This window comes from Mercenaria mercenaria, chromosome 13 (genome assembly GCF_021730395.1).
Source record: "Mercenaria mercenaria strain notata chromosome 13, MADL_Memer_1, whole genome shotgun sequence".
In the NCBI taxonomy this organism is placed as follows: domain Eukaryota; kingdom Metazoa; phylum Mollusca; class Bivalvia; order Venerida; family Veneridae; genus Mercenaria; species Mercenaria mercenaria.
This window is the reverse complement of record NC_069373.1, coordinates 65,345,836-65,369,673: the sequence shown is the minus strand read 5'-3', so window position 1 is coordinate 65,369,673 and position 23,838 is coordinate 65,345,836. Positions and strand designations below refer to the sequence as shown.

The 23,838-nt window shown below is 35.4% G+C and overlaps 2 protein-coding genes and 1 non-coding gene across 4 annotated transcripts in view; 2 read left to right on the top strand and 1 right to left on the bottom strand.

Annotated features, from left to right (window-relative positions):
- The window catches only part of LOC123530249 (A disintegrin and metalloproteinase with thrombospondin motifs 9-like), a 151,327-nt gene extending 136,252 nt beyond the window's left edge, over positions 1–15,075 (bottom strand). Inside the window, exons 1-3 of the mRNA XM_053522100.1 lie at positions 14,651–15,075; positions 14,056–14,396; positions 8,760–8,943 (exon numbers count right to left, since the gene is read on the bottom strand). Coding sequence (XP_053378075.1) covers positions 8,760–8,943; positions 14,056–14,396; positions 14,651–14,747 — 622 coding nt within the window. The 5' untranslated portion in view covers positions 14,748–15,075. The remainder of the gene's footprint in view (positions 1–8,759; positions 8,944–14,055; positions 14,397–14,650) is intronic.
- A 932-nt stretch (positions 15,076–16,007) lies between these two features.
- Positions 16,008–23,838, top strand: part of LOC123529889 (peregrin-like) — a 91,506-nt gene continuing 83,675 nt past the window's right edge. For both annotated transcript variants that reach the window (XM_053522099.1, XM_053522098.1), the window contains exon 1: positions 16,008–16,128. The gene's annotated coding sequence lies outside the window, so the exon portion shown is untranslated. The remainder of the gene's footprint in view (positions 16,129–23,838) is intronic.
- Trnat-ggu (transfer RNA threonine (anticodon GGU)) lies at positions 23,411–23,483 on the top strand. The gene has a single exon. It is a non-coding gene; the product is annotated as a tRNA-Thr (tRNA).

Here is a 23,838-nt window from a genome sequence, read left to right as displayed (position 1 = left end):
GTCACTTTCTCATGGTGACTCTTATGGTGACTTTCTCATGGTGACTCTTATGGTGACTTTCTCATGGTGACTTATGGAACTTTTATATGGTAACTTTCTTACAGTCACTTTCTCATGGTGACTCTTATGGTGACTTTCTCATGGTGGCTTATGGAACTTTTATATGGTAACTTTCTTACAGTCACTTTCTCATGGTGACTCTTATGGTGACTTTCTCACGGTGGCTTATGGAACTTTTATATGGTAACTTTCTTACAGTCACTTTCTCATGGTGACTCTTATGGTGACTTTCTCATGGTGACTTATGGAACTTTTATATGGTAACTTTCTTACAGTCACTTTCTCATGGTGACTCTTATGGTGACATTTTTATGGTGGCTTATGGTAACTTTCTTATGGAAACTTTCTTACAGTTACTGTCATACAGTCATTTTCTCATTGTGACTTTTTACGCTGACTTTTTCAAGGTGATTTTTTTATGGTGACAAATGGTCACTTTCGTATACTCTCTTTCTCATGGTGAATCTTTCGGTGACTTGGAGTTTCTTATGGTGAATTAAGGTAACTTTCTTATGGTCACTTTCATACAGTTACTTTCTCATGGTGACTCTTATTGTAACTTTCTCATCATTACTTTCTCATAGTGTCTTATGCTGGTGTTCTTATGGTAACTATCATAAGTATGTTTACTTCCATACGGTAACTTTCTGACTTTACTTGTAGAAAAAAGCATGCCCTCTCTCCCTTTCACACTATACCGCATGAATTCATATCTTTGGCAAAATCTACCACATTTAATATGATGGCAAAAATTAAATAATTTTACATTATGCTGGACTGCTATTTTAATGACACTGATGGATTGCATAATGTATATGAAATATGCAACATGCACAATCAATCAGGAGCTCAATCAACACTGATACTGCTAACTGATAGAAAAAACTGACATTAACGATGTTTTAACAAGCTACTAATTGCTGTATCACAATCAGTCATGACAACCACTTGTGTAATCGTCAATTGTCTGGGATACTGCTGATATCATTGTTGACATTCCATGGTCAGAATATGTTAAATAGAGTTTGAACCATGAAATATTAGTATTCCATGAGCTATTAAAGTTACAGGCTTCAAACCATGAAACGGAAGTGAATGATGGATAAATATGGTCTAACTGGAAATGTGTAACACAAAGGCAAGCCATGGTGTTTATGGTTAAACCAGTTTTATGTTGTGGTATACTTTAAATTGAACCAATTATTGTTAACCATGATAAACACTGCACACAATTGGGAAAGATGAATCGATATAGTTATGCCATGGTTTACCATCATAAACATTCGATTTAACGGTAGGGATTTGCTAATTAACCATTGGAAATAACAAACTTACCATTATTAACCATGGGATATAATGGACTTGCAAGTACAACCATGGGAAAAATGGTATTATAGATGGAAAATACTGATCTTACTGGTATTTCAAATATTGAATAGAAGGATAATCATTCCACATTATTGAACCAAATAGATTAATGCAATATATTGGTGACTATGGTATAACAACAGTTCTTAGTAAACAATGACATATACATGACACAAGAATTAAGGGCAATCTTTTCTTCTTTTGCTCTGATATATATTGTATCAAACTTAAGGCCTAGTTTATGGAAGATTGTAAATATGTACTTATATACTTTAAGCTCTGATTTATTAAACATTGGTCTAGATTTATATAAGTAATGTTATATTTCTAAACAGCTGTATACTGTATTATACAAACAAATTAGGGTAACACTTCCGTACTAACATCATCTTCAAATAAAAGTTGAGACCTATGTTTAAAGTGCTCATTTTGACTTTAAATAGCGTTTATCAATGCCTAAATTCATTGAAAATGAACTGAGCTTTGAATAGTGAACTTGCTAAAGGTGATTATAGCAGAGACATAGAGATTTCAAACGCGTAAGTGTACGTGCAGTTAATCTGTACACACGACAATAAGACCCTGCAAAAAATAGCCAAATCGTGTAACTAACTACTGTGGGCTGAATTTTTACACCTCAGGTGCTTATTGAAATAAAGAATGAAATCCTGCACATAAGCATACCTGATAAATAGCAGTATGATCCCAACGGCTCTAATGACATACAAAAGTGCAAAGAAGAACCAATCCTGATAAAGGGTGATTACTGTTCTGACAGAACATAGCAGAAAATATCCATAGAATAAATCATATTCTCGGATTTTGATAGTGCATTGCTCCAATTTTCATTTACTCCAAATGTATAGTCAATATTTGAGCCGTGCCATGAGAAAGCCATCATAGTGGGTTTGCGACCAGCATGGATCCAGACCAGCCTGCGCATCCGCGCAGTCTGGTCAGGATCCATGCTGTTTGCTTTTAAAGCCTACTGCAATTAGAGAAACCGTTAGTGAACAGCATGGATCCTGACCAGACTGCGCGGATACGCAGGCTGGTCTGGATCCATGCTGGTCGCCTACCCACTATGTTGGTTTTCTCATGGCACGGCTCATTTGAAATCTGGGAAGTGATTCCATCAAAAGTCTAAAACTTTACTCCAAAGAAATGAAAAGATTACATAGCAATTGTCCACTCTGTTTCAAAGAGTAAGCATATATTCAGAAGAAGCCTACCTAACTCACCAGTCAACATAATGGGAGACAACTTATCTAAATTTGCAAATGAAGCTGAAATTTGCATGTCTTTGGTAACTGCAGAATCATTCATAGTAATCATACTATGTTATTTGTAGACAAAAAGCCTGCCTTATAAAGCATAACCAGTTTTATTATATATCTGGAGCACAAACAGAGCTAAAAACCAAGAAAATTCCATGATTAATCAACAGTTCTATTTTTGACAGCAAATCATAAAAAAATAGGTGATTAATAAACTGGCAAGGTATATTAGCGGGTCAGTGGTCTGAGAAAAAGGTATGCCACATATGAGACTAATCAAGCCCGTAAACCAGTGGTCAGTGGTCTTAATAAACCACCATCGTGTGTTCATTTACCTCCGTCTAGTAACCTCCGTACCAGGTCATAGGAATATTGCAAACTGTAAGGTAGTAAATGTAAGCTGTTCAAGAAGCATTTAGGATGTTATAGTTAATGACCAACAAAAGCGGCTTCAAGAAAAATTTTGTTAAAAGTACAAATAGGTTAGTATGTTAGTAAGCTAACCTGATGGTACACTGAATAATTATATGGAAAAAAATTAAACTGATTTTGCCGACATTGGTGCAGATTTACAGAAGAAAATATTTACAATGCACATTTGTTTTCTTAAAAATCTTGTATATCTGTATTTTGATTTATTCTAATTTCAATTTTAGCTGATATAGGCAGTCATGAATATGTCAGGAAAAATTATCAATGCATTTGGTAGATAACATGCAGAGAAAAGTTTGCTAAAATACCAAATTTAAGTTCTGACATATCCAATTTTCAGAAAAATTATGAGGTAACCTTTAAAGCGTAATTTCCTACATTTTAGTCTTTGCAGCAACTAATTCATATTAACAGCCACTAAAGAAGCACCCCTGAAGATTTATGTCAACTTTTTCAAAATTTAAGACCAGTATTCATTTTGTTAATAATCTAAAAAGGTTCCATCAAATTGATTCACTAGACATATTCATTTTTCAAACTGCATGTGCAAGTCTGTTGTAATATTGTAATATAGAAAAACTAACAATGGCATTAGCTGCTCAGTATGAAATCAGTGCATTGTGTCCCATACTCATAAAATTCCAACTTAAAGACATCCCATGTCCATCTTCCACCAAAATATTTTATCTTCAAATGTAGAAAATCCTCACCACCTGTAGTGGCCTTTACTACAGTAATAAATTAATTGTGTATGTAGAGCTAGGGTACATTAATAATTAAATGTTGTACAGTAACAGTTGTTTGTTAAAAAATAACTTCCAGATTTTTTTTTTAATGGTAGTACACATTTATAATGTGTTTAGTTACCGGTATACATGAATTAAGTGTGTACTATAGCACTGTTAATACACAATAACATGTTTATTCTATGTTAATATAAACTGTATGTAGTAACTGTTCGTATTTTCATATATGAAATTTAGTTCTAGTATACCTTTAATCAAAACTAAATTCTGAAACTATACATAATACATTTTGAAAATCGTATGAATAATCTGATGTGTATCCAGAAAATATAAATGTGTTTTGTTCTTACTTCAACTTCTCATCAGCAGGCACCTGTCTTAAGCAGCCAGACTGTTGCTCCCTTTACTGCAGGCTGCTTAATACAGGTTTGACTGTAATAAGAATGCTATTCATGTATGCTGATAAGACTACTGGTATATTCTAATAACTTCCTAGTCATTTTGATAGTAGGGAGCCACTATTTTTGTAACATTATGTCTTGATCTCAGGTCAAATCAAGAGACTGGCTCAGACTAGGAGGATATGATTCCGTTTATAGAAACCACTTTTGTCCTGAAAGGAAAGTCATGTCAGACTATAATGGCCTGTGTGATATAACCCATGTCAATTACATGTGATTATCCAGTTCTTGTATTATCTATAGCATGAACTGTTGATTTTTCATACACTGCTACCATCAGCTTATACATTAGTACCATCTTTAAACCATCTTTAATTATATAAAGAATTGTCCAGGATTTGCACCACTATTATTGATTTTCTACAATCTTTATTATATTGCATTATAAGAAAAAAATAAGTCAAATGTATAGATACCATAAATTACTGTCTTATATTTTTCTCAACAATTCAAACATGTATGTGGTAAGTTGTAAATTTCTACCAAGAGTGGCCAAGAGTCCAAGACACCCATCAAAATGGACCTGTCCCACAGGTACCAGGTTTTTGTAAAAGCCATAGTCAGCATGAATATATTAAACTCTGAAAAATACTTTAGACTTTTAAAATGCGCTACTTACCAAGCAAAACAGTTGTCAATTTCATTAAAGGGCCATAATGCCAAAGTTACAAAGAGTACAAAGCTGGTTATTTAACTTGGCCAAGATAATAATCATGTCCATAAACATTCTAAGTTTGACTGCATAAGATATGAACTACTTAAGTTATTAAGTGGACACTGTTAATTTTTGCAATTTTAAGGAATTCAAGGGCAATAACTCAAGTTGTCTTAGAGTATCCTGCTGGATATCAAAATTGTCCAAGATATTATGCCTATAATATTGTTACCAAGTTTGGTGAACATTTGTTAAGATCTGCTCAATTTAAAGAGCAGACACTATCCATTTTTGCAAGTTTTAGTAATTCAAGGACCATTACTCCAAAGCCACTGGAACGATCTGGCTGGTTCTCAGACTTGGTCAAGATATTATACCTAACATTGTGACCCAGTCTAGTAAAGAATGGTTAAGTACTGCTCATCTAAGAGAGTGGACACTGTCAATTTTTGCTATTTGAGTAATTCAAGGGCTGTAACTCAAGAGACTTGGAGGATACAGCTGGTTATCAAACCTGGCCAAGATATTACACACATAAACATTGTGACCAAGTTTGTTGAATGCTGGATAAGAACTACTCAATTCAAACAGCATTACATTGTCAATTTTCACAACTTTTAATAATTGAAGAACCATAACTTCACAGCCTCTAAGATAATCCAGCTGCTTATCAAACTTGACAGAGACATTATGAATATAAACACTGTGTGACCAAGTTTGATGAACATTTAATAAGAAGGGTGGACAACTTTAGTGGACACAGCACACCAGCCCACCCAATGCAGCAGGTGACCACATATGTCCCCTTTCTCAGACTTATAAAAAGTATGATATAAAACTAGGTGACTGTCCTTATGGTCGAAAATACTTTAAAAAAAAAAGTCAAGAAATGACTGACAGATTTCAACAACATGTTTGTGTAAAATCTTACAGGAGGTGAGAAGTCATTTTGAAGTTGTCTTATAAAAGCATGCAGATCACTCCTATGTTACAAACACTATAGTGAAAATTTAAATAGAATGTAAACACAAGGGTGAAAAGGCAAACAGTCATATAATGTTATTACCGGCTTATCTAATAGTTCTAAACTATGCATTGTACAAATATGTCAGCAATGTAATACTGCCTTAACAATCCTATGAAACAGATAGACCCCTTGTACCTGTCATTTTGTCACGAACCTGTACAACTTTCTAACATTTCAAGAAGAAAAAGTCAAGGAAAGTTCAGTCACATGAATAGTACTGACTAGCAAGTATTTGTTTCTGATCTTATAAGAAACACTGACCTAATATGGCATTGGGTTTGAGGTTGTAAGTGGTGGGGCAAAACTTAATGCTTCTGATCAGCTGGAAAAATCAATTGGCACCTGCAATTCTCGTCAGAAAATTTTATTCACCTCAAAAAGGCTAAACTAATGCCAAATTAGTTTACCAAATATCTTTTGATGAAGTTTTTGAAAAAAATAAACTCTTCCATAATTTACAAAGATTTAACAATCTGCAAAAAGTAAATTTAATGTCTCAAGAATATATTAACAGAACATTTTCAAATTTCTTCTAAATTTCTCTCCCTACAAAAAGTTCTATGTAATAAAGATTCATGAAATTTTCAAGGAAAAAAGCTAGTTTCCCATAAAGATATTACAGATTCTCTCATATTTTTTAATTCAATTTAGTCTTTTTCTTCATTCACACTGCTCCACCTTCTTAAGAATATATCATACTAAAGAAAAACAATCTTGAAATCTTTTCAGTATATTCAATTTTTAACACTGATTTAAAAGTTATATGGAATGAAACTGTGAGGCTTATCAGTGGTTATCAGGTAAATGGTGTACAAATAACTATGAATTTGGCAGATACAATGTATTATCTAAAAACACCAATATTCTGCCTAATTTTATTGGAACCAGTGTCAAAGATCTGTGAGTTTCTTTCATCACCTATACACATGATATTCCAATGCCACCTAGCATTAAACATCCATCAAAAATAACAAGGTACCTCCAGTGAAAGTCTGTTGCTACAGTGTTAGTTTAACTTCAGATCCTGTGAAAGGAGAAAACTTCTACTTTCCTTCCTTCACATAAAATACCCCGAATCTATTTGCGAGACAGAACAGCAGTGTAAGTGTATATCATTTCTGCAAAAAATGACAGTTTTTCATAAATCTTCAATTTGCTTGATAAGTTTGTGCCACTGTGTCAGATAGTCAGATAGTCACGAACACGTTTGGCCAATATGTCAAACTTTATCCAATTATCTAGGAAATAATTTTGTCACAAATACAACCCAATTATCAAACCCAGACTTTGTGCATTAACTTACAATCAGATGAAATCATTAAAGATCTGCAACTTGATTTCGATGATTTCAGGGAACAAAATACTGTGGAATCATTTTCAGATTATCAGTAGCACAGTTGTAGAGTGTCTGCTTTGAGTCCAGGAGGTCTGGGTTCTATCCCCGGCATTGTCATACCTAAGATGTGAAAAATGGTACTGGTAGCTCCCTGCTTGGCACTCAGCATTTAAAAAGGTTGTAAAAGGGTGGTAAGTATCTGTTACTGGATACCTAGTTTGTCAGACAAGAGCTTTGTAGCTGGTGTAGTTATGCAACATTAAATAAAGCTTACCTTTACTTTCACCTTAGGGTATTTAAAGTTGATGAAATAAGATAACATAACCGTAAATCCCACAAAAATTTATGCTCAGATTATAATTAACCATGATTTAACAATATACTGGATCAGCAAGTTTTTTTCTGTTTCAATTTATGATTTTATGGCAATATTGAGTTTAGTTTTGGTTCAGAGTAATTTGATCTACTATATGGACTAAAACAATACTGGTGTCTTGATGAGGTTCACAGTCATGGCTCCAGGTAACCTCTATATTCCAAACACATTATAAAATAAGGAAGATCATTCTAGCTTCCACCTTGAACTTTTCTGTCAATCATAACATCAGGACATTACTTATATTACTCAAGCAGGCAATTTACTTTATGAAAATTCTATGAACTTCCAACCAAGTTCATGATTAAGCTGAATATGAAATGTAAAATTTCAAATACTACAAAGATAAAACTCTTTTAAGATAATTGGCAATCAGAGAATAAATTATAAGAAAATGCGTAACTGATTAAACATAAACAAGAAAAACCTACAATAGTTTTTCAGTAATTTCAAACCAGGCACAAAATTTATATACCCTGATAAATTTCAATAATGCAGCTAAAATTTTATAAAATTAAATAAAATTGTCATTAACTCACAGAAGCCTTTTGCAAAGGTCAAAATCAGTCAACTTCGAAATACCAATTAGCAAGGCAGATACCAGGCATGTGGTTGAGATAAAAAGTCTTGATAAATGTAACTCCTTCCAATGTATTTGACTTTCAAAACATTGCAACAATACCAAATTTAAATTTACCCTCTGCCTATGAACAGAAATTCTAGTGAATATAATATACTTCCATACCATATCAAGTTAAAATACTTGAAGAATGATAAAAAAAAACTATCTTACAATTTTAACTGATGAATGAAGTAATTTAGACATGCTAATATATCAAGAGGAGAAACTGAAAGACAGAATGAATGAATGATTGATTGATTGACTGATTGATTGAATGATTGAATGAATGAATGAACATTTTTTGAGTAAAAATATAATAAGCATGTAAACAATTAATTAACCAAGAATCAAACAGATTAAAGTTAACTAATTACTTGTTTGGAATAGCCCATGTCTTACCTGTATCTACAGCACATGAGGAATCACTTCCATTATTTGTGTGTATATGTTTTTGTGAATGTTTTAACGAATAAAGTTGATGAGGTATAACTTGTTCACTTTGGTTAAAATGTTCACTGGTGTTATCTCCAGTTAAAAAAGGTTCTATGAGATAATGTTCTCCGTCCACACTGAAAGTCCCTGCCTGCAAAAAAAAGAAACAAATCATTACATTTTATTACAATCTAATCAGTTTGAAACCAACGAACAAAATCACCTTTGTTCCATGTGATTTTATGTATGGTAAAATATCAACAAATATCCAGAATTGCACACCGGAAGTACAATTCTGCAAAAAGGGGGAATAACTGTACAAGTGTTGTAGCGCTATATTCTCAAAATAACGTCCACCGAACTTTAGTCACTGTTGTAAGTATATAGCGAAAGAAACCCATTATTTCAACACATGAATGTAACAGTTATCAATAACGTGCGAACATTGGCTTTAAATTAATTTTATAGATTTTGCAAAAACCTGACATAAAAGGGAAGTAACTGTGCAAAACTGCAAATGGTATCGTGTTCCAGTGTTTAAGTGACCTGTCATATCGTATTGCATTGAAATTTTTTATCATTATTATCTCTCCTATCAAGAATATGTTAATCGGCTGATATAACCATGTAATACTAGACACCTGTAAATGATTGGATAAATTTTGACTCGTGCCCTGCTGAGTTGTATTTCCCCAAAATACCGGGTTCTCAAGGTAATATCGCCTAGATTATGGATGCTCATCACAGTTGATGGAAGTTACGAGATTAGGCTTAGAAGTACGAGGGCTCAGTCAGATATTGTACTCTCATAAAGGTATTCCAAACATGTACTATGGGTTTGTCTGACCTACAATAATCAACAGCAAAACAAATTTGTCGATAAAATATCTTTGGCTATTGGCTGTACTGCATAGGTGGTATTGCAGACTCAGATCCGTTTAAATAATGCATACTTACATATTATTAAGTTCAGAAGATGTTTGATATACAGTTACATAATATTAAGGGATTCAATGCATATCTAATTCAATGAACTATATCGTTATATGGTTGCTTTAATACTGCAAAGCCCAACTTGGATGTAACCCTAACTATTGAAAATGAAAATAGTTAAAGCGAGTGAAACAGGATCATAAAAAATACAAAATGATTGTGTTTACAACTTATCGTTAATAATTCAGTAACTTAAGTCCAACTACCAAAGGAATCATTTGATGAGGTCAACGACCCGGTCTTCGTGTGGGGACAACTTTTATTTTTCATTAATTACATGTTCAGAAGCTGTGAAACCACTGTTTCTATTAACGATTCTTTATTAACTTAAACACCTAGGTAGTGATTAGTGGCTTTGTGAGATATATACCATACTTTGAATGTGATATAAGCAGATGGCGTTGACCGCTGGGATGAGTGCTGGGGTGAGTGTTCACTCTTGAAAAACGGAACAATTGATTGGAAGGAAAGTCTATAATACATTAGTATATGGTTTATTTGAATACTTTGGTGTATATGAAACATAAACAATAACTGTCTGACGTTGCCCCATAGCTTTAATGGGACTATCCTCGCGTTACTTTTATGAATGAAATAAACGTGCCGAATGTATCCCTATGATTTATAGGGTATTATTCTGCCCAATCATAGATCGGCAAAAATTTGCGTCACGGGGTAGGACCAACGGATCGAAAAAGGTATTAAATATATGTGAAGAAGCGTGAATAAATGATAACAGCAATCTTTACATTTTGTCACACGAAAGAGTGTTTTTCGTCACATCCCAGGCAGATAAACCGACGGCTCTTAAGTTTTAATATTTATTTATGATCCCTCAACCCGAAAACCACAAAACGCTTTACTACAATTTTGCAAACCGTGTAGTATTTTGGCGACCTATATCGGTGTTTATCAATGAAACTGACAGTGGATAAGACGTTACGAAAGTGAATAAATTAAGACGTCTATTTTTTCCACTTGTCTATAAAATTCATTCCATATCACATATTATTTATATTCTTAATTATTTTATAAAATCCCAAAGTCGGCATTGTTTAGAATAAAGGAACAGTTTAATGGATGGTACTTTTGTACTTTTTATTTGACATTACCACACACAGACAGACCGTAGTTCCTAGTGTTTATTACGTCATATAACTATCGGACAGATACACGTTATAAAAGACAGTTAAAATTTTGACTTACATCATTATTTTCGACAAGTAAGGTAAAAAAATACAAATTGTCACCATATCTATTGTTATGCATGTACGATTATTTAAACGTTGAGACGTAATGCTGACTTGACGTAATAACGAGCGTGTAGTTGCTAAAAACGACCCCCTTTTAAACTAAAAGATATGCGTCACCGATGAAAGCGTTGAAGTGAAGCAATAATTGAAGGACTATGAAAGAAAAAAGAAGAAAAGTGTGCTTGGAGAGAAGATAACACAACTGTCAAATTGTGTACGATAATCACTAATAAATTGACTCCTGTCAGTTAACAAGGTTGTTGTAACATGACCTGTCATTGTTACTATGACCTGAGGGAGACGAAAATTAAATTTGACGTTTACTTAACAGATTTTAACCATTCGTGCATAAGTGTATTGTTGTTTAACATGCAGCATATCCAGTGAGTTTGGTAAAAGACAAACAACCGCCAAATTTAATAGAAGGAAATGATTCTTAAGAAAAGACACACTGTTTGACTAGCTCATTATGAGCGACAGAACAAGTGTTTAGCGTCAGTATATGTTAGTAAAATGAAGCCACGACACTAAAAATGTCTAGAGTATCTTATACATACATGGTATTTTTCTACTGATTTGCACCTGGAATGGTTGTCCCTAACAGTAGATATATCTCGGATTATGTTTTATATTGAAATTTTCTAAGTGCTCGGTTTCACAAAGAATTACGTGGGAAATGCCCCAGTGTCACCCTACACAAAATTTGTTATTCAGGCAGTGACACTATCTTAGGCCTCGGACTACCAATTTGCGTTATTCTGCTTTATTTAGATATACTGATACTCAGTTAATGCAACTCGAGAATTTACTAAGAGCTCGGGTCGCACAGATTCTTCTTAAAACAGAACCAAATAATGCTGAGTTTGAGTGACATAACTCATCAGCGGCTTATTCAGGTTAATATATGTCCTACTAATACAGTGTATATTGTGGTTTTAGAGCTACCACATGTCTGTTATTTAATACAGATATATTTCCTTTTAAAAATAAGGTAACACTACACCAAAAGGTTCGTCCCTGCGGATTATACGGTCTTTTAACGGAAAATTAGGGTAAGGAATACTATAGCATAAAGGTTAGAGAGCAAATCATTAAATCTTTCAGCGGTGTGCCCTTTGTTCTAGACCTATTAGCCATGGTGTATTATTCAAACCTGTTAATTCACTGAAATCAATCTATCTCTTAAGTAAATCTTTTGTTTTTAATAATTAGACAGTGTGTTCAAATATTCAGACCGCAGTGCGAGCGTTTTTCAGATTTGATATTTGGACGGATTTCAGTTTGCTATTGTTACATAATTCAAACAATCTAACTACAAGACCCTAACCTGCGAGAATTCAGAAATATTTGACCTGACCATGAAGTTTTTTTTCTTCTAAAATGGTCCCTACTTTCTTTAATTGAAGTCTTCGTTTTATTTTTGTCTCAGTTTCTCTCTCATGTACCATCGTAAGCGACCTTTCCTATTTTTACGACCTTTTATTGAACAGCTTCAAATGATCACCATTTTATTACTTCACCACTAACGTTAATTATATAGATGGAAACTTGTCCCAAAATTATTGAATAGATCAAAAGTTCAACTGTTGTTGCAATTAGTAAATTATACTACAGTTAGTGCCGCAAGTTCGTATACATTGAAACTGATTTGATGGCAATTCTCGGTTAACGCAAAATCTATCTTACCATTTATCAAACTTCTAATATTTTGTTACGCTAATCACGTGTTATAAGTAAAGTTGTAACTCTGCACGCAGACACAGTTAGATAACGTAACTGCTGATGAGCATCAAGATATGCAAGCATCTGATACGTATCACCGTGGAGGTAACGCCCAGAGGTGGACTCATTCGTCATAAAATGCCAATCGAGTATTTGTCAAAATCAGCACATGCTACCTCTTATAATAAAAAAGTGCCAACCAATACACCAGATCTTCAGTTACTACCAATTAATTTTATTAGGTATTTATGAACCTTCATAAGAAACAGTCACCCAAAGATTTCCGGCATCTTCTGGTTCAAAGAGTGCACTCGTTTCTTCGTACCTATCAAGTTGACTTTTGTCTTTAAGCAGCTTCCCAACTCTTATTATTATGTCATATTTCTTATACAAATTGCGGTTACATATTACTCATCATTTTCTTACATATATACCTTTAACCTCAGACGTTGTACTTAATATTTCATGATCAACAGTACAAATTAATGCATACTCATGCACGAGTCATGTTCGTTTGCTAGAAGGCTGTTTTACCTGAAGACCACCAACAGGTGTTTTATTGTGGATCGTACACGGCCTAACATCAAGCACGTTTGTATATACCTTGATATTGATATTTACGTCACTGAGCTAAATCGCAGACTTCAAAGACCACTCACTAGCAGAATATCCGATTTTTGCTGATCATTTGCATCTGAACTGTGAGGTCAGTGTAGAGTCAGACAGCTTGTTAAGGAAATTTAGTTTAAATAAAGTTTTTTGACATGTTTTTGTTCTTTTGTATACTTTTTGTTTTATGAGAACATATTAGCTTCAATAGACCTCAAATAACCTATGGATGACCGTATGACATTGTGTCGTCTAAAAACCGGCCTAAAACTTGTAATACACCTGAACTCGTCTAAGTAAGTGTGATACGCTGTCTACCACACAACGCGCTGACCAGAATAACAACTATCTCGACCATGTTATAACAAATCTTACAAGGTTATTTACTGTTAGCTACATTTTCTGCAGTATCTTTCGGCCAAATTATCGGTCAGTACTTTTTTTATTTTATTAATCAGAACTACTTTCATCTGAAGCTGGTCATTCTTAATCGACTAGTAATAGGCAAGTAAAAACGACGAATGGTCCGTAAATGCAACTATACAACGCGTATGTTCAATAGGTAACACTTGGCTAAATCACATAAGGAGAATGAACTAACGCTATATTCGATTTTTCCAACTGTAAATGTCTGACTTTTGCCCCATTATCTAAATTTAAAAAAAAATACAAAAAGTACTTCTTACCATTCCATCGCAAAGACTGAGTGCGGCCTGAGACCACCCACTCCCTGATACGGTCCCTTCGTAGAAACATGACAACCCCCTTAATGTTCTATGCTCCTCTAACCAAGTTAAATTCCCTTTAAAATGTTGCACTACTATCCCGGGTGCCACTATATCATCTTTTCGTGTTAAATTCAACTTAATATTTTTATCAGCAATTTCTACAATATAATCCACATTTTTATCCCATTGCTCTCGCACACTACGTTTATGGAAATGTCTTTTACTTTGATAATCCGCACCATTGTTATAAACTCTTTTAGGAAACACAGTTAAAGCCTCACTAAACTGAAGTTCCCCTCCTGAAAAAAAATGTAGATAATATATTTATATGATTTATTGAAACCAATATACCACATCTATAAATTATGAAAAGTTTTGCATTCAGTCGGTAAAATTATTTATTAGGACTTTAAAGTACAGTGCAAATGCTAGCAGATAATCAATCATAAAGTTTAAGTTTTGCTGCAGTATCAGCGACGATATGAATCAGAATCTTTATTATAAACTTTCATACAATTATGTCAACTCAGCTAAAATAAGCACTTATACTAACCTTTTCCAAGAATGTGCACCAACGACGGATCTGTTGCAAGGACTCCAGTTATAAAGTACCAAAGTACATAGAGCCCTAAGACCCAAGCATCCCGCATGGCTTAACCGGCTGTCCCGTTCATTCACCAGTTTATTCATCCGTTTTCGCTCATTCAGATAGAAAGAATATTAGAAATGAGAAAAAAGCCTATACAGCAATATATCCCACTTCTCTATAGCACAATAAGTGGAGTAATAGTAGAGACTTCAGACAAAATAACGTAAACTCCACGCCTGTCAATCTCTCCAGATACACGCCCTCTAATGCATACGCTTATGATCAATATAACACGCCTCTTTACTACATTCATTGACTAAAATCGTAGTGGTTAAAATTATTGTCCCAGTGTAAATAATCGATGTTGACAAAATAAAATTCAGACGCTCGACTATATTACTCCTTCAATGTGTGAGCAATTTATAGGCATCAGCATCTCGTAGACACAACAAAGTAAAAACAACAATATAAGAACTTCGTACGTCATAAGTTTATCTGAGTACAAATAAATAAAATATATGTTACGTGACTCTTTGTGGGGTATTTGGTTTGAAAGTGAGGAAATGCCATCATAAATACTAAGAATTCAAACTTCAGTCTTTAAACAATAGCTTATTTGACTTTTTGCTGTTTGTTTGCGCAGAAGGAGAAAATACTCAAGGGTATTGCGGAAAACCATCCTCTATAATATTACGTTAATCAAAAGGTTTTTCATCGATTTGACTGATTCATGCAATTGGATTAGTAAAAGTACAATTAATCTACGATACATTTTCATTATATTCGTATGATGGTGCGTTTTATGAAACGTATAGCTAGGTAAACTTAGGCGTGGTTAGAAATAGGAGAGAGAGAGAGGGAGAGAGAGAGAGAGGATTATTTTCACGAAAATTTTAGTCTGCTTCGGCGATTATAACATCAAAGCATTGGCGCTAGCTTTTGAAAAAACACGACTATCAATATTGCTTTCATATTTAAAAAAAATATAGTTTACATTAAACGTTTGAAAATATAAAGATTCCTTAACTGCAGACATTCAATGATTCCTTGAGCGATGATAGATCTACCTATCTTCTTTCCAGATGATTCTCTGTCGGACAAACCATAGAAAAAGAATAAAGACAATCGAATTGTAAGAGTATTTCTTTCAGTAGTCTTTTTAAAACTGACCATAACTAAACCAAAACATAGATGATTTGCACGCACAGTCTACATAATCAAGAGAATTTTGCGTTAAGCATTATCAGTGGTCCGCAAAAATAATTATGTCGCGTTATAAATGATTTGAACCGGTACCGGAACTCATTTTCAGCGCATGCGCATAGTGTCCAAAATGGATCAATAACTTCCCCGACGCTGTTAAAATTTGAAGGATTTATGCCGATTTATTACCTATATCACCAAGCGCTCAGTCGCTAATACCCATTTAGATCATTTCACTGGTAATTCATCATTCTGTTGACTTCGTAAAATGATCCAACTAGCAATAGTTCGCCGAATATATTGACGAAACTTATGCCATTGTTCTCCCAAACGTGTTTCGTTTTTGAAAGTGCTGTAACAAAGATAGCTGTCTGTAAATGTGGTTAATGACCTTGTCCTTTATGTTTGTAAAACATATTTTATTTTGTATCCGCTCCATACAAGATCGAAACCTGGCAAAAAAATTCAGCTTCAGTTGTAGCTAAGATGTTTATGTATGTACAAACACAGGTGCTTGAAGCTCTATCAACGGAATATATGTGCCGGTTAGATCTCTTGAAGTGATCGTAGATCTCTGAAAGAGATCCAGGTTGGCAACTTTGCGCCTCGATTCGATTCTTTAAACGGCGATTTTGAAGGCAAATGACATTGGACTTTTGTCCATGATACACCATTCCAAAGAGAAAAAATAACTTATTTACGTACTTATATGTCTAGGACTCATTTCATGTATAGAATACACATTTTGCATATAAAGTACATAAAATGTTCTGGTATTCGGCCATTCCGTATCCAACTTCCGGTCAGTCGGAGAGAATGTATCGCTTAGCAACAGATTAAGAATCTTTCATCCCAAAATGTCTACGAACATGGACGAGCAATTGTTCAACTCGTAAAAATTGGACATAGCTCATTTATACAGGTCGTTGTGGAACAGAAAGAACATTTTTGCTACCCCTGGTTTGAAACATACAGGAATTTGAAAGTGTAAACTGTACAGTACCTGACACATTTTAGAAGCTGAATGTCCGATTTCCGAAGTTAACACGAATATGTTTTTCACGAAATCTCTAATAACATAGTTATTTCCAAAGTCCATTTATCACATTTTATTGCAACTGACATTATAAACATGGCTGCAACTATTTCCAAGTACTATGTATGTGACGTCATTTGTTATCTACGTCAGTAATGAAATGAAACCATTGAGGCCCGTCAAGTGTTTATTATTCAGTTTTGTGTATCGTTTGGAAGAAAGTTGATGCTCTTGAAATTATCGTTACTCAGACCGCTGGAATGCATAGCACTGGATTACTTCTTGGATAAATCAACAAGAAATTAGAAAACTTTTTTAATAATTGGAGAGCATAATTATGTAAATGTCATGGTGAAAAATATATAACAGCGACTCAGGCGCGTAGCTGGTACCTTTTTCATAGTACACAGCCGTGGTAAAGAGGGTATAGGTGTATTGTCTTTGCATGAAGATCACTTTTCCCTAAAATTAGTCGAATTTTTCCATGCTCGCAAAAATAATTTAAACAGCCGTACAAAATCGTATGTTAATAAATGAATGGTACCGATTTCATTATCCGATGCCGACGAAAATTATCGTCATGAGTGACATCATCCATATCAAGGACATATCTGACTCAGGTAGATTCTATTTCAATATATTTGCGAAGCACTAGCCGATTTGGAAACTTTTTTCTTCAAGAAAACATGTAAAAAAACAAAACAAAGAAAAATATCAAACAGGGAGTGCCACGCACCAAAAGCGCAGTCTCCTCAAAACGAACCCCCCAGCACGCAAACGCGTGCACCGCACACACACTCAAAGCTTACACATCAGGACAAAACGAACAACACACACACACACACGCACACACACACACACACACACACAAAGCCAACACATAAGGACAAGACGAACAATAAGCATACACACACGCGCGCACACAAAGTCAACACAAAAGGACAAAACGAACAAACAAAGGAGCACAGTGGGGCACCGCCTTGGAACGGTCAGTGGCAAAAACACCACTGGGGAGCTTAAACCGGTTTATGGTGCGCACCCACCCTCACTCTTACCCCCACCATGTTCCAAAGACACGGGACAGTGTAAATAAAAGTAATCCCCTCCAGGTGAATCTCTAACACACGTAATGGAAACAAAAAGGCATGGCATGTAAAACACAGAAATGCTCGTGTATAAATATATAAAAAGCAAACCTTTAGAACCAAAAACGTATGTACTCAATGCCTTTTCAGAAGACAGAGCAACAAGAGAAACACCCTTAAGGGCCCGACGGAACAGGCCAGAAGACAGATATCAAAACAGTTCAGTCCTGGTAGGATTTAAAAACTGCTTATCATAGAGTCAAAGTCGCTAAGAAAACCCACATCATAATATTCCCAACAGACATTCTCATTTATAATTATGGGAAGTCACTAATGTTGCACACAATCATATTTACTGCAGTATTACGCAGAAGTTTTATGTGCTAATACGTGGCCTAACATGGATTTGAACTATTAAACTGTTGCACACAGCGGTGTCGAATTGTTCTGTTATATCGCTTAGTATCCATGCAAATCGCGAACATCAATTTCTTTAAAATACTTGAATGATTTATGTTGAGCATGATAAAAAAAAAAAGCCACGTGTTCATTTGATTTACAAGGTGAACTTACCTTCTATTAGTTTCAAATCATATTTTGCCTCCAGATTAAAGCAAATGATAGATAGACCTATCATAAATAAATGCATTTTTGCAGTTTAAGGTATTAATGACAAAGCCAGCATCGTAAAAAGATTTTTTTAAACTTATTTTACGTTGAAGTAAACAAAAATATGACTTGCCAAATATTTCATTTCTTTCCCTAAACATAACCTGCCTAAATTATTTCCGTTATATGTTAAATGTGGTCAAAAAGATCTCAAGTTGTTACTTTCGACTTTAGTTAAAGGCACTGACCTCGAGATTTTCGCTTTAAGTTTGGTCATATTTTGAACATCAGAACACAAGTTTTTGTTTCTAATCTGTCTTAAAATGCTAAATCAAGAGAGAGAGTGAGAGAAAACATCCTCGAGTTGGGAATCAAACCCGGGCCGCCGAGGCAATAAAAAATTTCCTGCGGTCTTGACCAATACACCATGTAGGAATATGCACGAACGGTCGTTAAATAAATGTAAAGCTTTTATGATTAAGGCTGTTAACCTCCAGTATCCCGATTTTTGAATGGAAAAAATCGCAAAAACAACAACTGATTCTTATACGTGTTTCTATAATATAATCTGTCAGTAACTAAGTTTTAAAACCTTAAGAAATATATAGCAATAATTTTCTGATATCTATTTCTTTTGTTGTACGATCTGGAGGTCAGTGCCTTTAATAACACAAGTTTACTTAAACATGTATTGCGTGAAATCATTATTCTAAAATCTAATGACTAAATTTCCATTGAATCATGTCCAAAGGAATGACAAGTCTTGTCGGCGTCAGGGCATGATACAGTGTATGATTTAATGACTCGACTTGATTCTTCCAAGGCCATATTTCAGTAGAAACTGTGCTACATCAAAGAAGTATAAATACATTTATTTTTATAGCCCTTTGGCTAGTTCGATTTATACATTTTCGTACACTGTTCGGCAGATTTTCTGATGTTTAGTTGAACACACCTACATATGTGAACGTTAAGATGGAAACGTGAATAATAAAAGAATCAGCCTTTACGAAAACAAAATCCTGCTTAAATATGCGTAAATGTCGGGCCGATGAATTTCTTGTTAGAACTGGAAGCAGACGTTTCTTCTTTGTATATTCGCGGGAACACTGCACGTGCATTCCATGATGCTCCTTCGGTAATGACCGCGTGCTTATAGAAAATTACGTATTGGCGTTATATTTTCGCGTCACCAGAATGGTTACAGTGTTGAAACTTTCATATAATTATAAACAAAATGCCCACAACCAAATGAAAATGCATGCTTAAGAGCTTGAATTTATATCGTGTCTGTACGTCCGTGACAGGCTCTGAAATGTCTGAATTTATAATATTTTTTATTAGAGTTCTTAATAGTCGGAGCCCGCCCGCTTAGCTCAACAGGGAGAGCGTTGGTCTACGGATCGCGGGGTCGTGAGTTCGATACCCGGGTGGGGTGTATGTTCTCCGTGACGATTTGATGAAAGACATTGTGTCTGAAATCATTCGTCCTCCACCTCTGATTCAAGCTGGGAAGTTGGCAACAGGTTTGTACTGGTACAGAATCCAGGAACACTGGTTAGGTTAACTGCCCGCCGTTACATAACTGAAATACTGTTGGAAGTTGGCAGATACCAGTTACTTGCAGAGAATGGTACAGAATCCAGGAACACTGGTTAGGGTAACTGCCCGCCGTTACATAACTGAAATACTGTAGAAAAATGGCGTTAATCCCAAAACAAACAAACAAACAAACACACTTAATAGTCGGAAGCGGTAAACGTACATGTTTTAGGAAACGTGCTTATAATAAATCTGGTGGGTGGGGTATACACATGTTTCTATTCTAGCGTCAAATTTTCAAAGCGGAATGAAGCATTTCAGTGACTCTTTGATGTTTTTGAGATTTAGAAAGGAACAAGAGCTGTCTCCATAGGATGACATATGCCCCCGATGGCACTTTGAATGAGTAGTTATGGCCGATGTTAGAGTTTAGGACCTTTGACCTACGGAGCTGGGTCTTGCGCGCGACACGACGTCTTACTGTGCCACACATCCATGCGTAGTTATTTTAAAATCCATGCATGAATGACAAAGATATGGACCGGACACGCCCATCAATGCACTATCATGAAAAATTACCTTTAACGTCTAAGTGTGACCTTGACCTTTGAGCTACGGACCTGGGTCTTGCGCGCGACACGTCGTCTTACTGTGGTACACATTCATGCCAAGTTATTTGAAAATCCATCCATGGTTGACAAAGATATGGACCGGACAAGCCCATCAATGCACTATACTTTAATGTCTAAGTGTGACCTTGACCTTTGAGCTACGGACCTGGGTCTTGCGCACGACACGTTGTCTTACTGTGGTACACATTCATGCCAAGTTATTTGAAAATCCATCCATCGATGACAAAGATATGGACCGGACACGCCCATCAATGCACTATCCTTTAATGTCTAAGTGTGACCTTGACCTTTGAGCTGCGGACCTGGGTCTTGCGCGCGACACGTCGTCTTACTGTGGTACACATTCATGCCAAGTTATTTGAAAATCCATCCATCGATGACAAAGATATGGACCGGACACGCCCATCAATGCACTTTCCTTTAATGTCTTAGTGTGACCTTGACCTTTGAGCTACGGACCTGGGTCTTGCGCGCGACACGTCGTCTTACTGTGGTACACATTCATGCCAAGTTATTTGAAAATCCATCCATCGATGACAAAGATATGGACCGGACACGAAAATTGCGGACAGACAGACAGACCGACAGACGGTTCAAAAACTATATGCCTCCCTTCGGGGGCATAAAAACGGTAAAAGCTTCCGTCATTGGTTATAACACTATACCTCTCCATGTTTTGATTTTCATAGATTTGATAATTATAGGTGGTGGGGGTTAGTGGAAATTCATAATTATGGGTAATGGGGTTGGAGGAAAATTGAAAATCATGGGTAGTGGGGTTGGAGGAAAATAAAAAAATATGGGTGGTGTTTTTTTTTAAAAAAGTGCCTTCCGACCCCTCCCCCACCCCTCATACAATTAATTCTGGAACTGCCCTAACTATTGGTTGGCGCATAGGTTATTGAAACCAACCAATAACATTCAATGTTAATGCAATCGTTTAGAGAAACGTTTTCGTTAGACGTATATTAAGATTTACAAATAAACCATGACTTGTATTGAAAGTTTAGCGATCAAACATTAAGTATTGTAAATACATTTTAATATAACAGCAATGAATACGGTGAAACTGAAAATGATACATAGATCTACTAAAATGCTAAGTTTCCGTCGTCGCTCATCTCGATAAAATAAGCACACAGCAGAACCTCTTCATCCCAAGGCTGTTATGACGTCACGAACATTACGTCACAGTTCCTTGAAACCGTTGGGGATTTCCAAAGTAAATAAAAGTTTTATTGACTGTATTCAGCTCGGATGGTTTACAAACTGGCGTTTTATAATCTTTTAATCACCATTGTTGTTCGATATGAATTGTTATCGGTGAATTTATGATTTTCTCAGAAGTGATTCACCTCGAATTTTAAAACCGGAAGCTGGAGAAGGTATGGCGGAATACCAGTACGGCAATTTCGATAGTGTAAGATAACGAATGAAATGAACGACTTGGATATGTTTCTTACTAGATGTGCTCAGCGTCCCGTAAGAGGAATGATTATTTTATTATTTGAAAGGGTGTTTTCATTGCTAGTTGACATGTGGTTCGATTTATCAGTCGATAAAAATTGATAAAAAAAGACAAGATTTACTTGCCAACCTGTACTATTTCATAGTATATTAGGTGGGTGGGATATGGTAATGCATATATTTATTGATAGAGCTTCAAGCGCCTGTGGTACAAATAATAGGACGTTTTGAGACAGCATGATTAACGTTAGACTGTCCAGTCACAGCCAAACTGATTCTGCACTTTTTAGCCTTCCTCTTCTGGCTTATCAGGATAACATATTATATAGTTGTCATCCCGCTTAGCCTTACCCGTAACTGCATTTTCAAGTTGGGAAAACAACATTAAAAAATCCAAAAAAGTCTGGCCAGTCTTATTTGCTCCTATAAATTAAACATTAATATTCCATGTAGAGGAATTCAGATAGGTTGAATATAACTCATAAATTTTAAATAAGAGACTTAAATCTTCGGAATTATGATGTGAAGAGATATCTACTCTGACACCACTTCCAATACACTGCAGGCTGCTGATGACAATAAATTGCAGTTAACACAAAATATACATTCATAAAATGTCAATGAGGCAATTTTATATTTTAATGTCAACATAATTCATAATCAAAGATAAATTCTTTACAAATACATTGTACAGGTACCAGAAAACGTTCCCAACAGATTTTGTTCGGTATTTCCTAAGTCCTAACAGAAATATGCAGAATAAGTTTGGGCGTGACAGGACAGCAACAGTCAAAAGTTATCACACTGTCCGGAAAAGTCCTATTATTTGGACTAATTTCTGTGTCATAGCTCTTGACATTGTAGCGGTTCTCGTATCGGGTGGCCCCCGTAGCTCAATTGGTAGAGCGTTGGCACGGTAAGCTGAAGGTCCGAGGTTCGAATCCCGGTCAAGGCTGCACATTTTTCCTGAGACTGTTACATTTGGGGGCTCGTTCGGGGTGCTCACCCTTGGAGCCCATGCGGGGCGAAGCAGTTTGACTGGTGTGTGCATCTGAATTTGGTTAATGTTCAGTCTGCGGCAGACATTAGCCAGGAGTGCCAATGTCTCGCAATAAGAGGGAAGGTGTGTAGCGGTTCTCGTATCAGGGTGGCCTCGGTAGCTCAGTTGGTAGAGCGTTGGTACAGTAAGCTGAAGGTCCGGGGTTCGAATCCCGGTCGAGGCTGCACATTTTCCTGCGACTGTTACAACATATATTTTGCAAAGTTATGTCCCCTTTTGAACTTAAAAACTTCTGATTAAAGTTTTGCATGCAAATTACTATAAATCTACAAACTAAAGCAGATACTGAATTGAAACTATAAATATTTTAACATTTATGATAATATTCCTGCTTCCGCATTTGCTGTCTTATGGACAGCTCTTGTTGGTTCCACTATCCCTCGTGAGGTCAGGATTTTGTAGCTTGTCAATATTTTTCTTTCCATTGTTTTACTAATTTTGGCAGCAAGAAAGGCATGACACAGGTTTCCAGCATTTCTATAGAAGATCTATAGAGGCTATATCAGCATTTTTAAGGG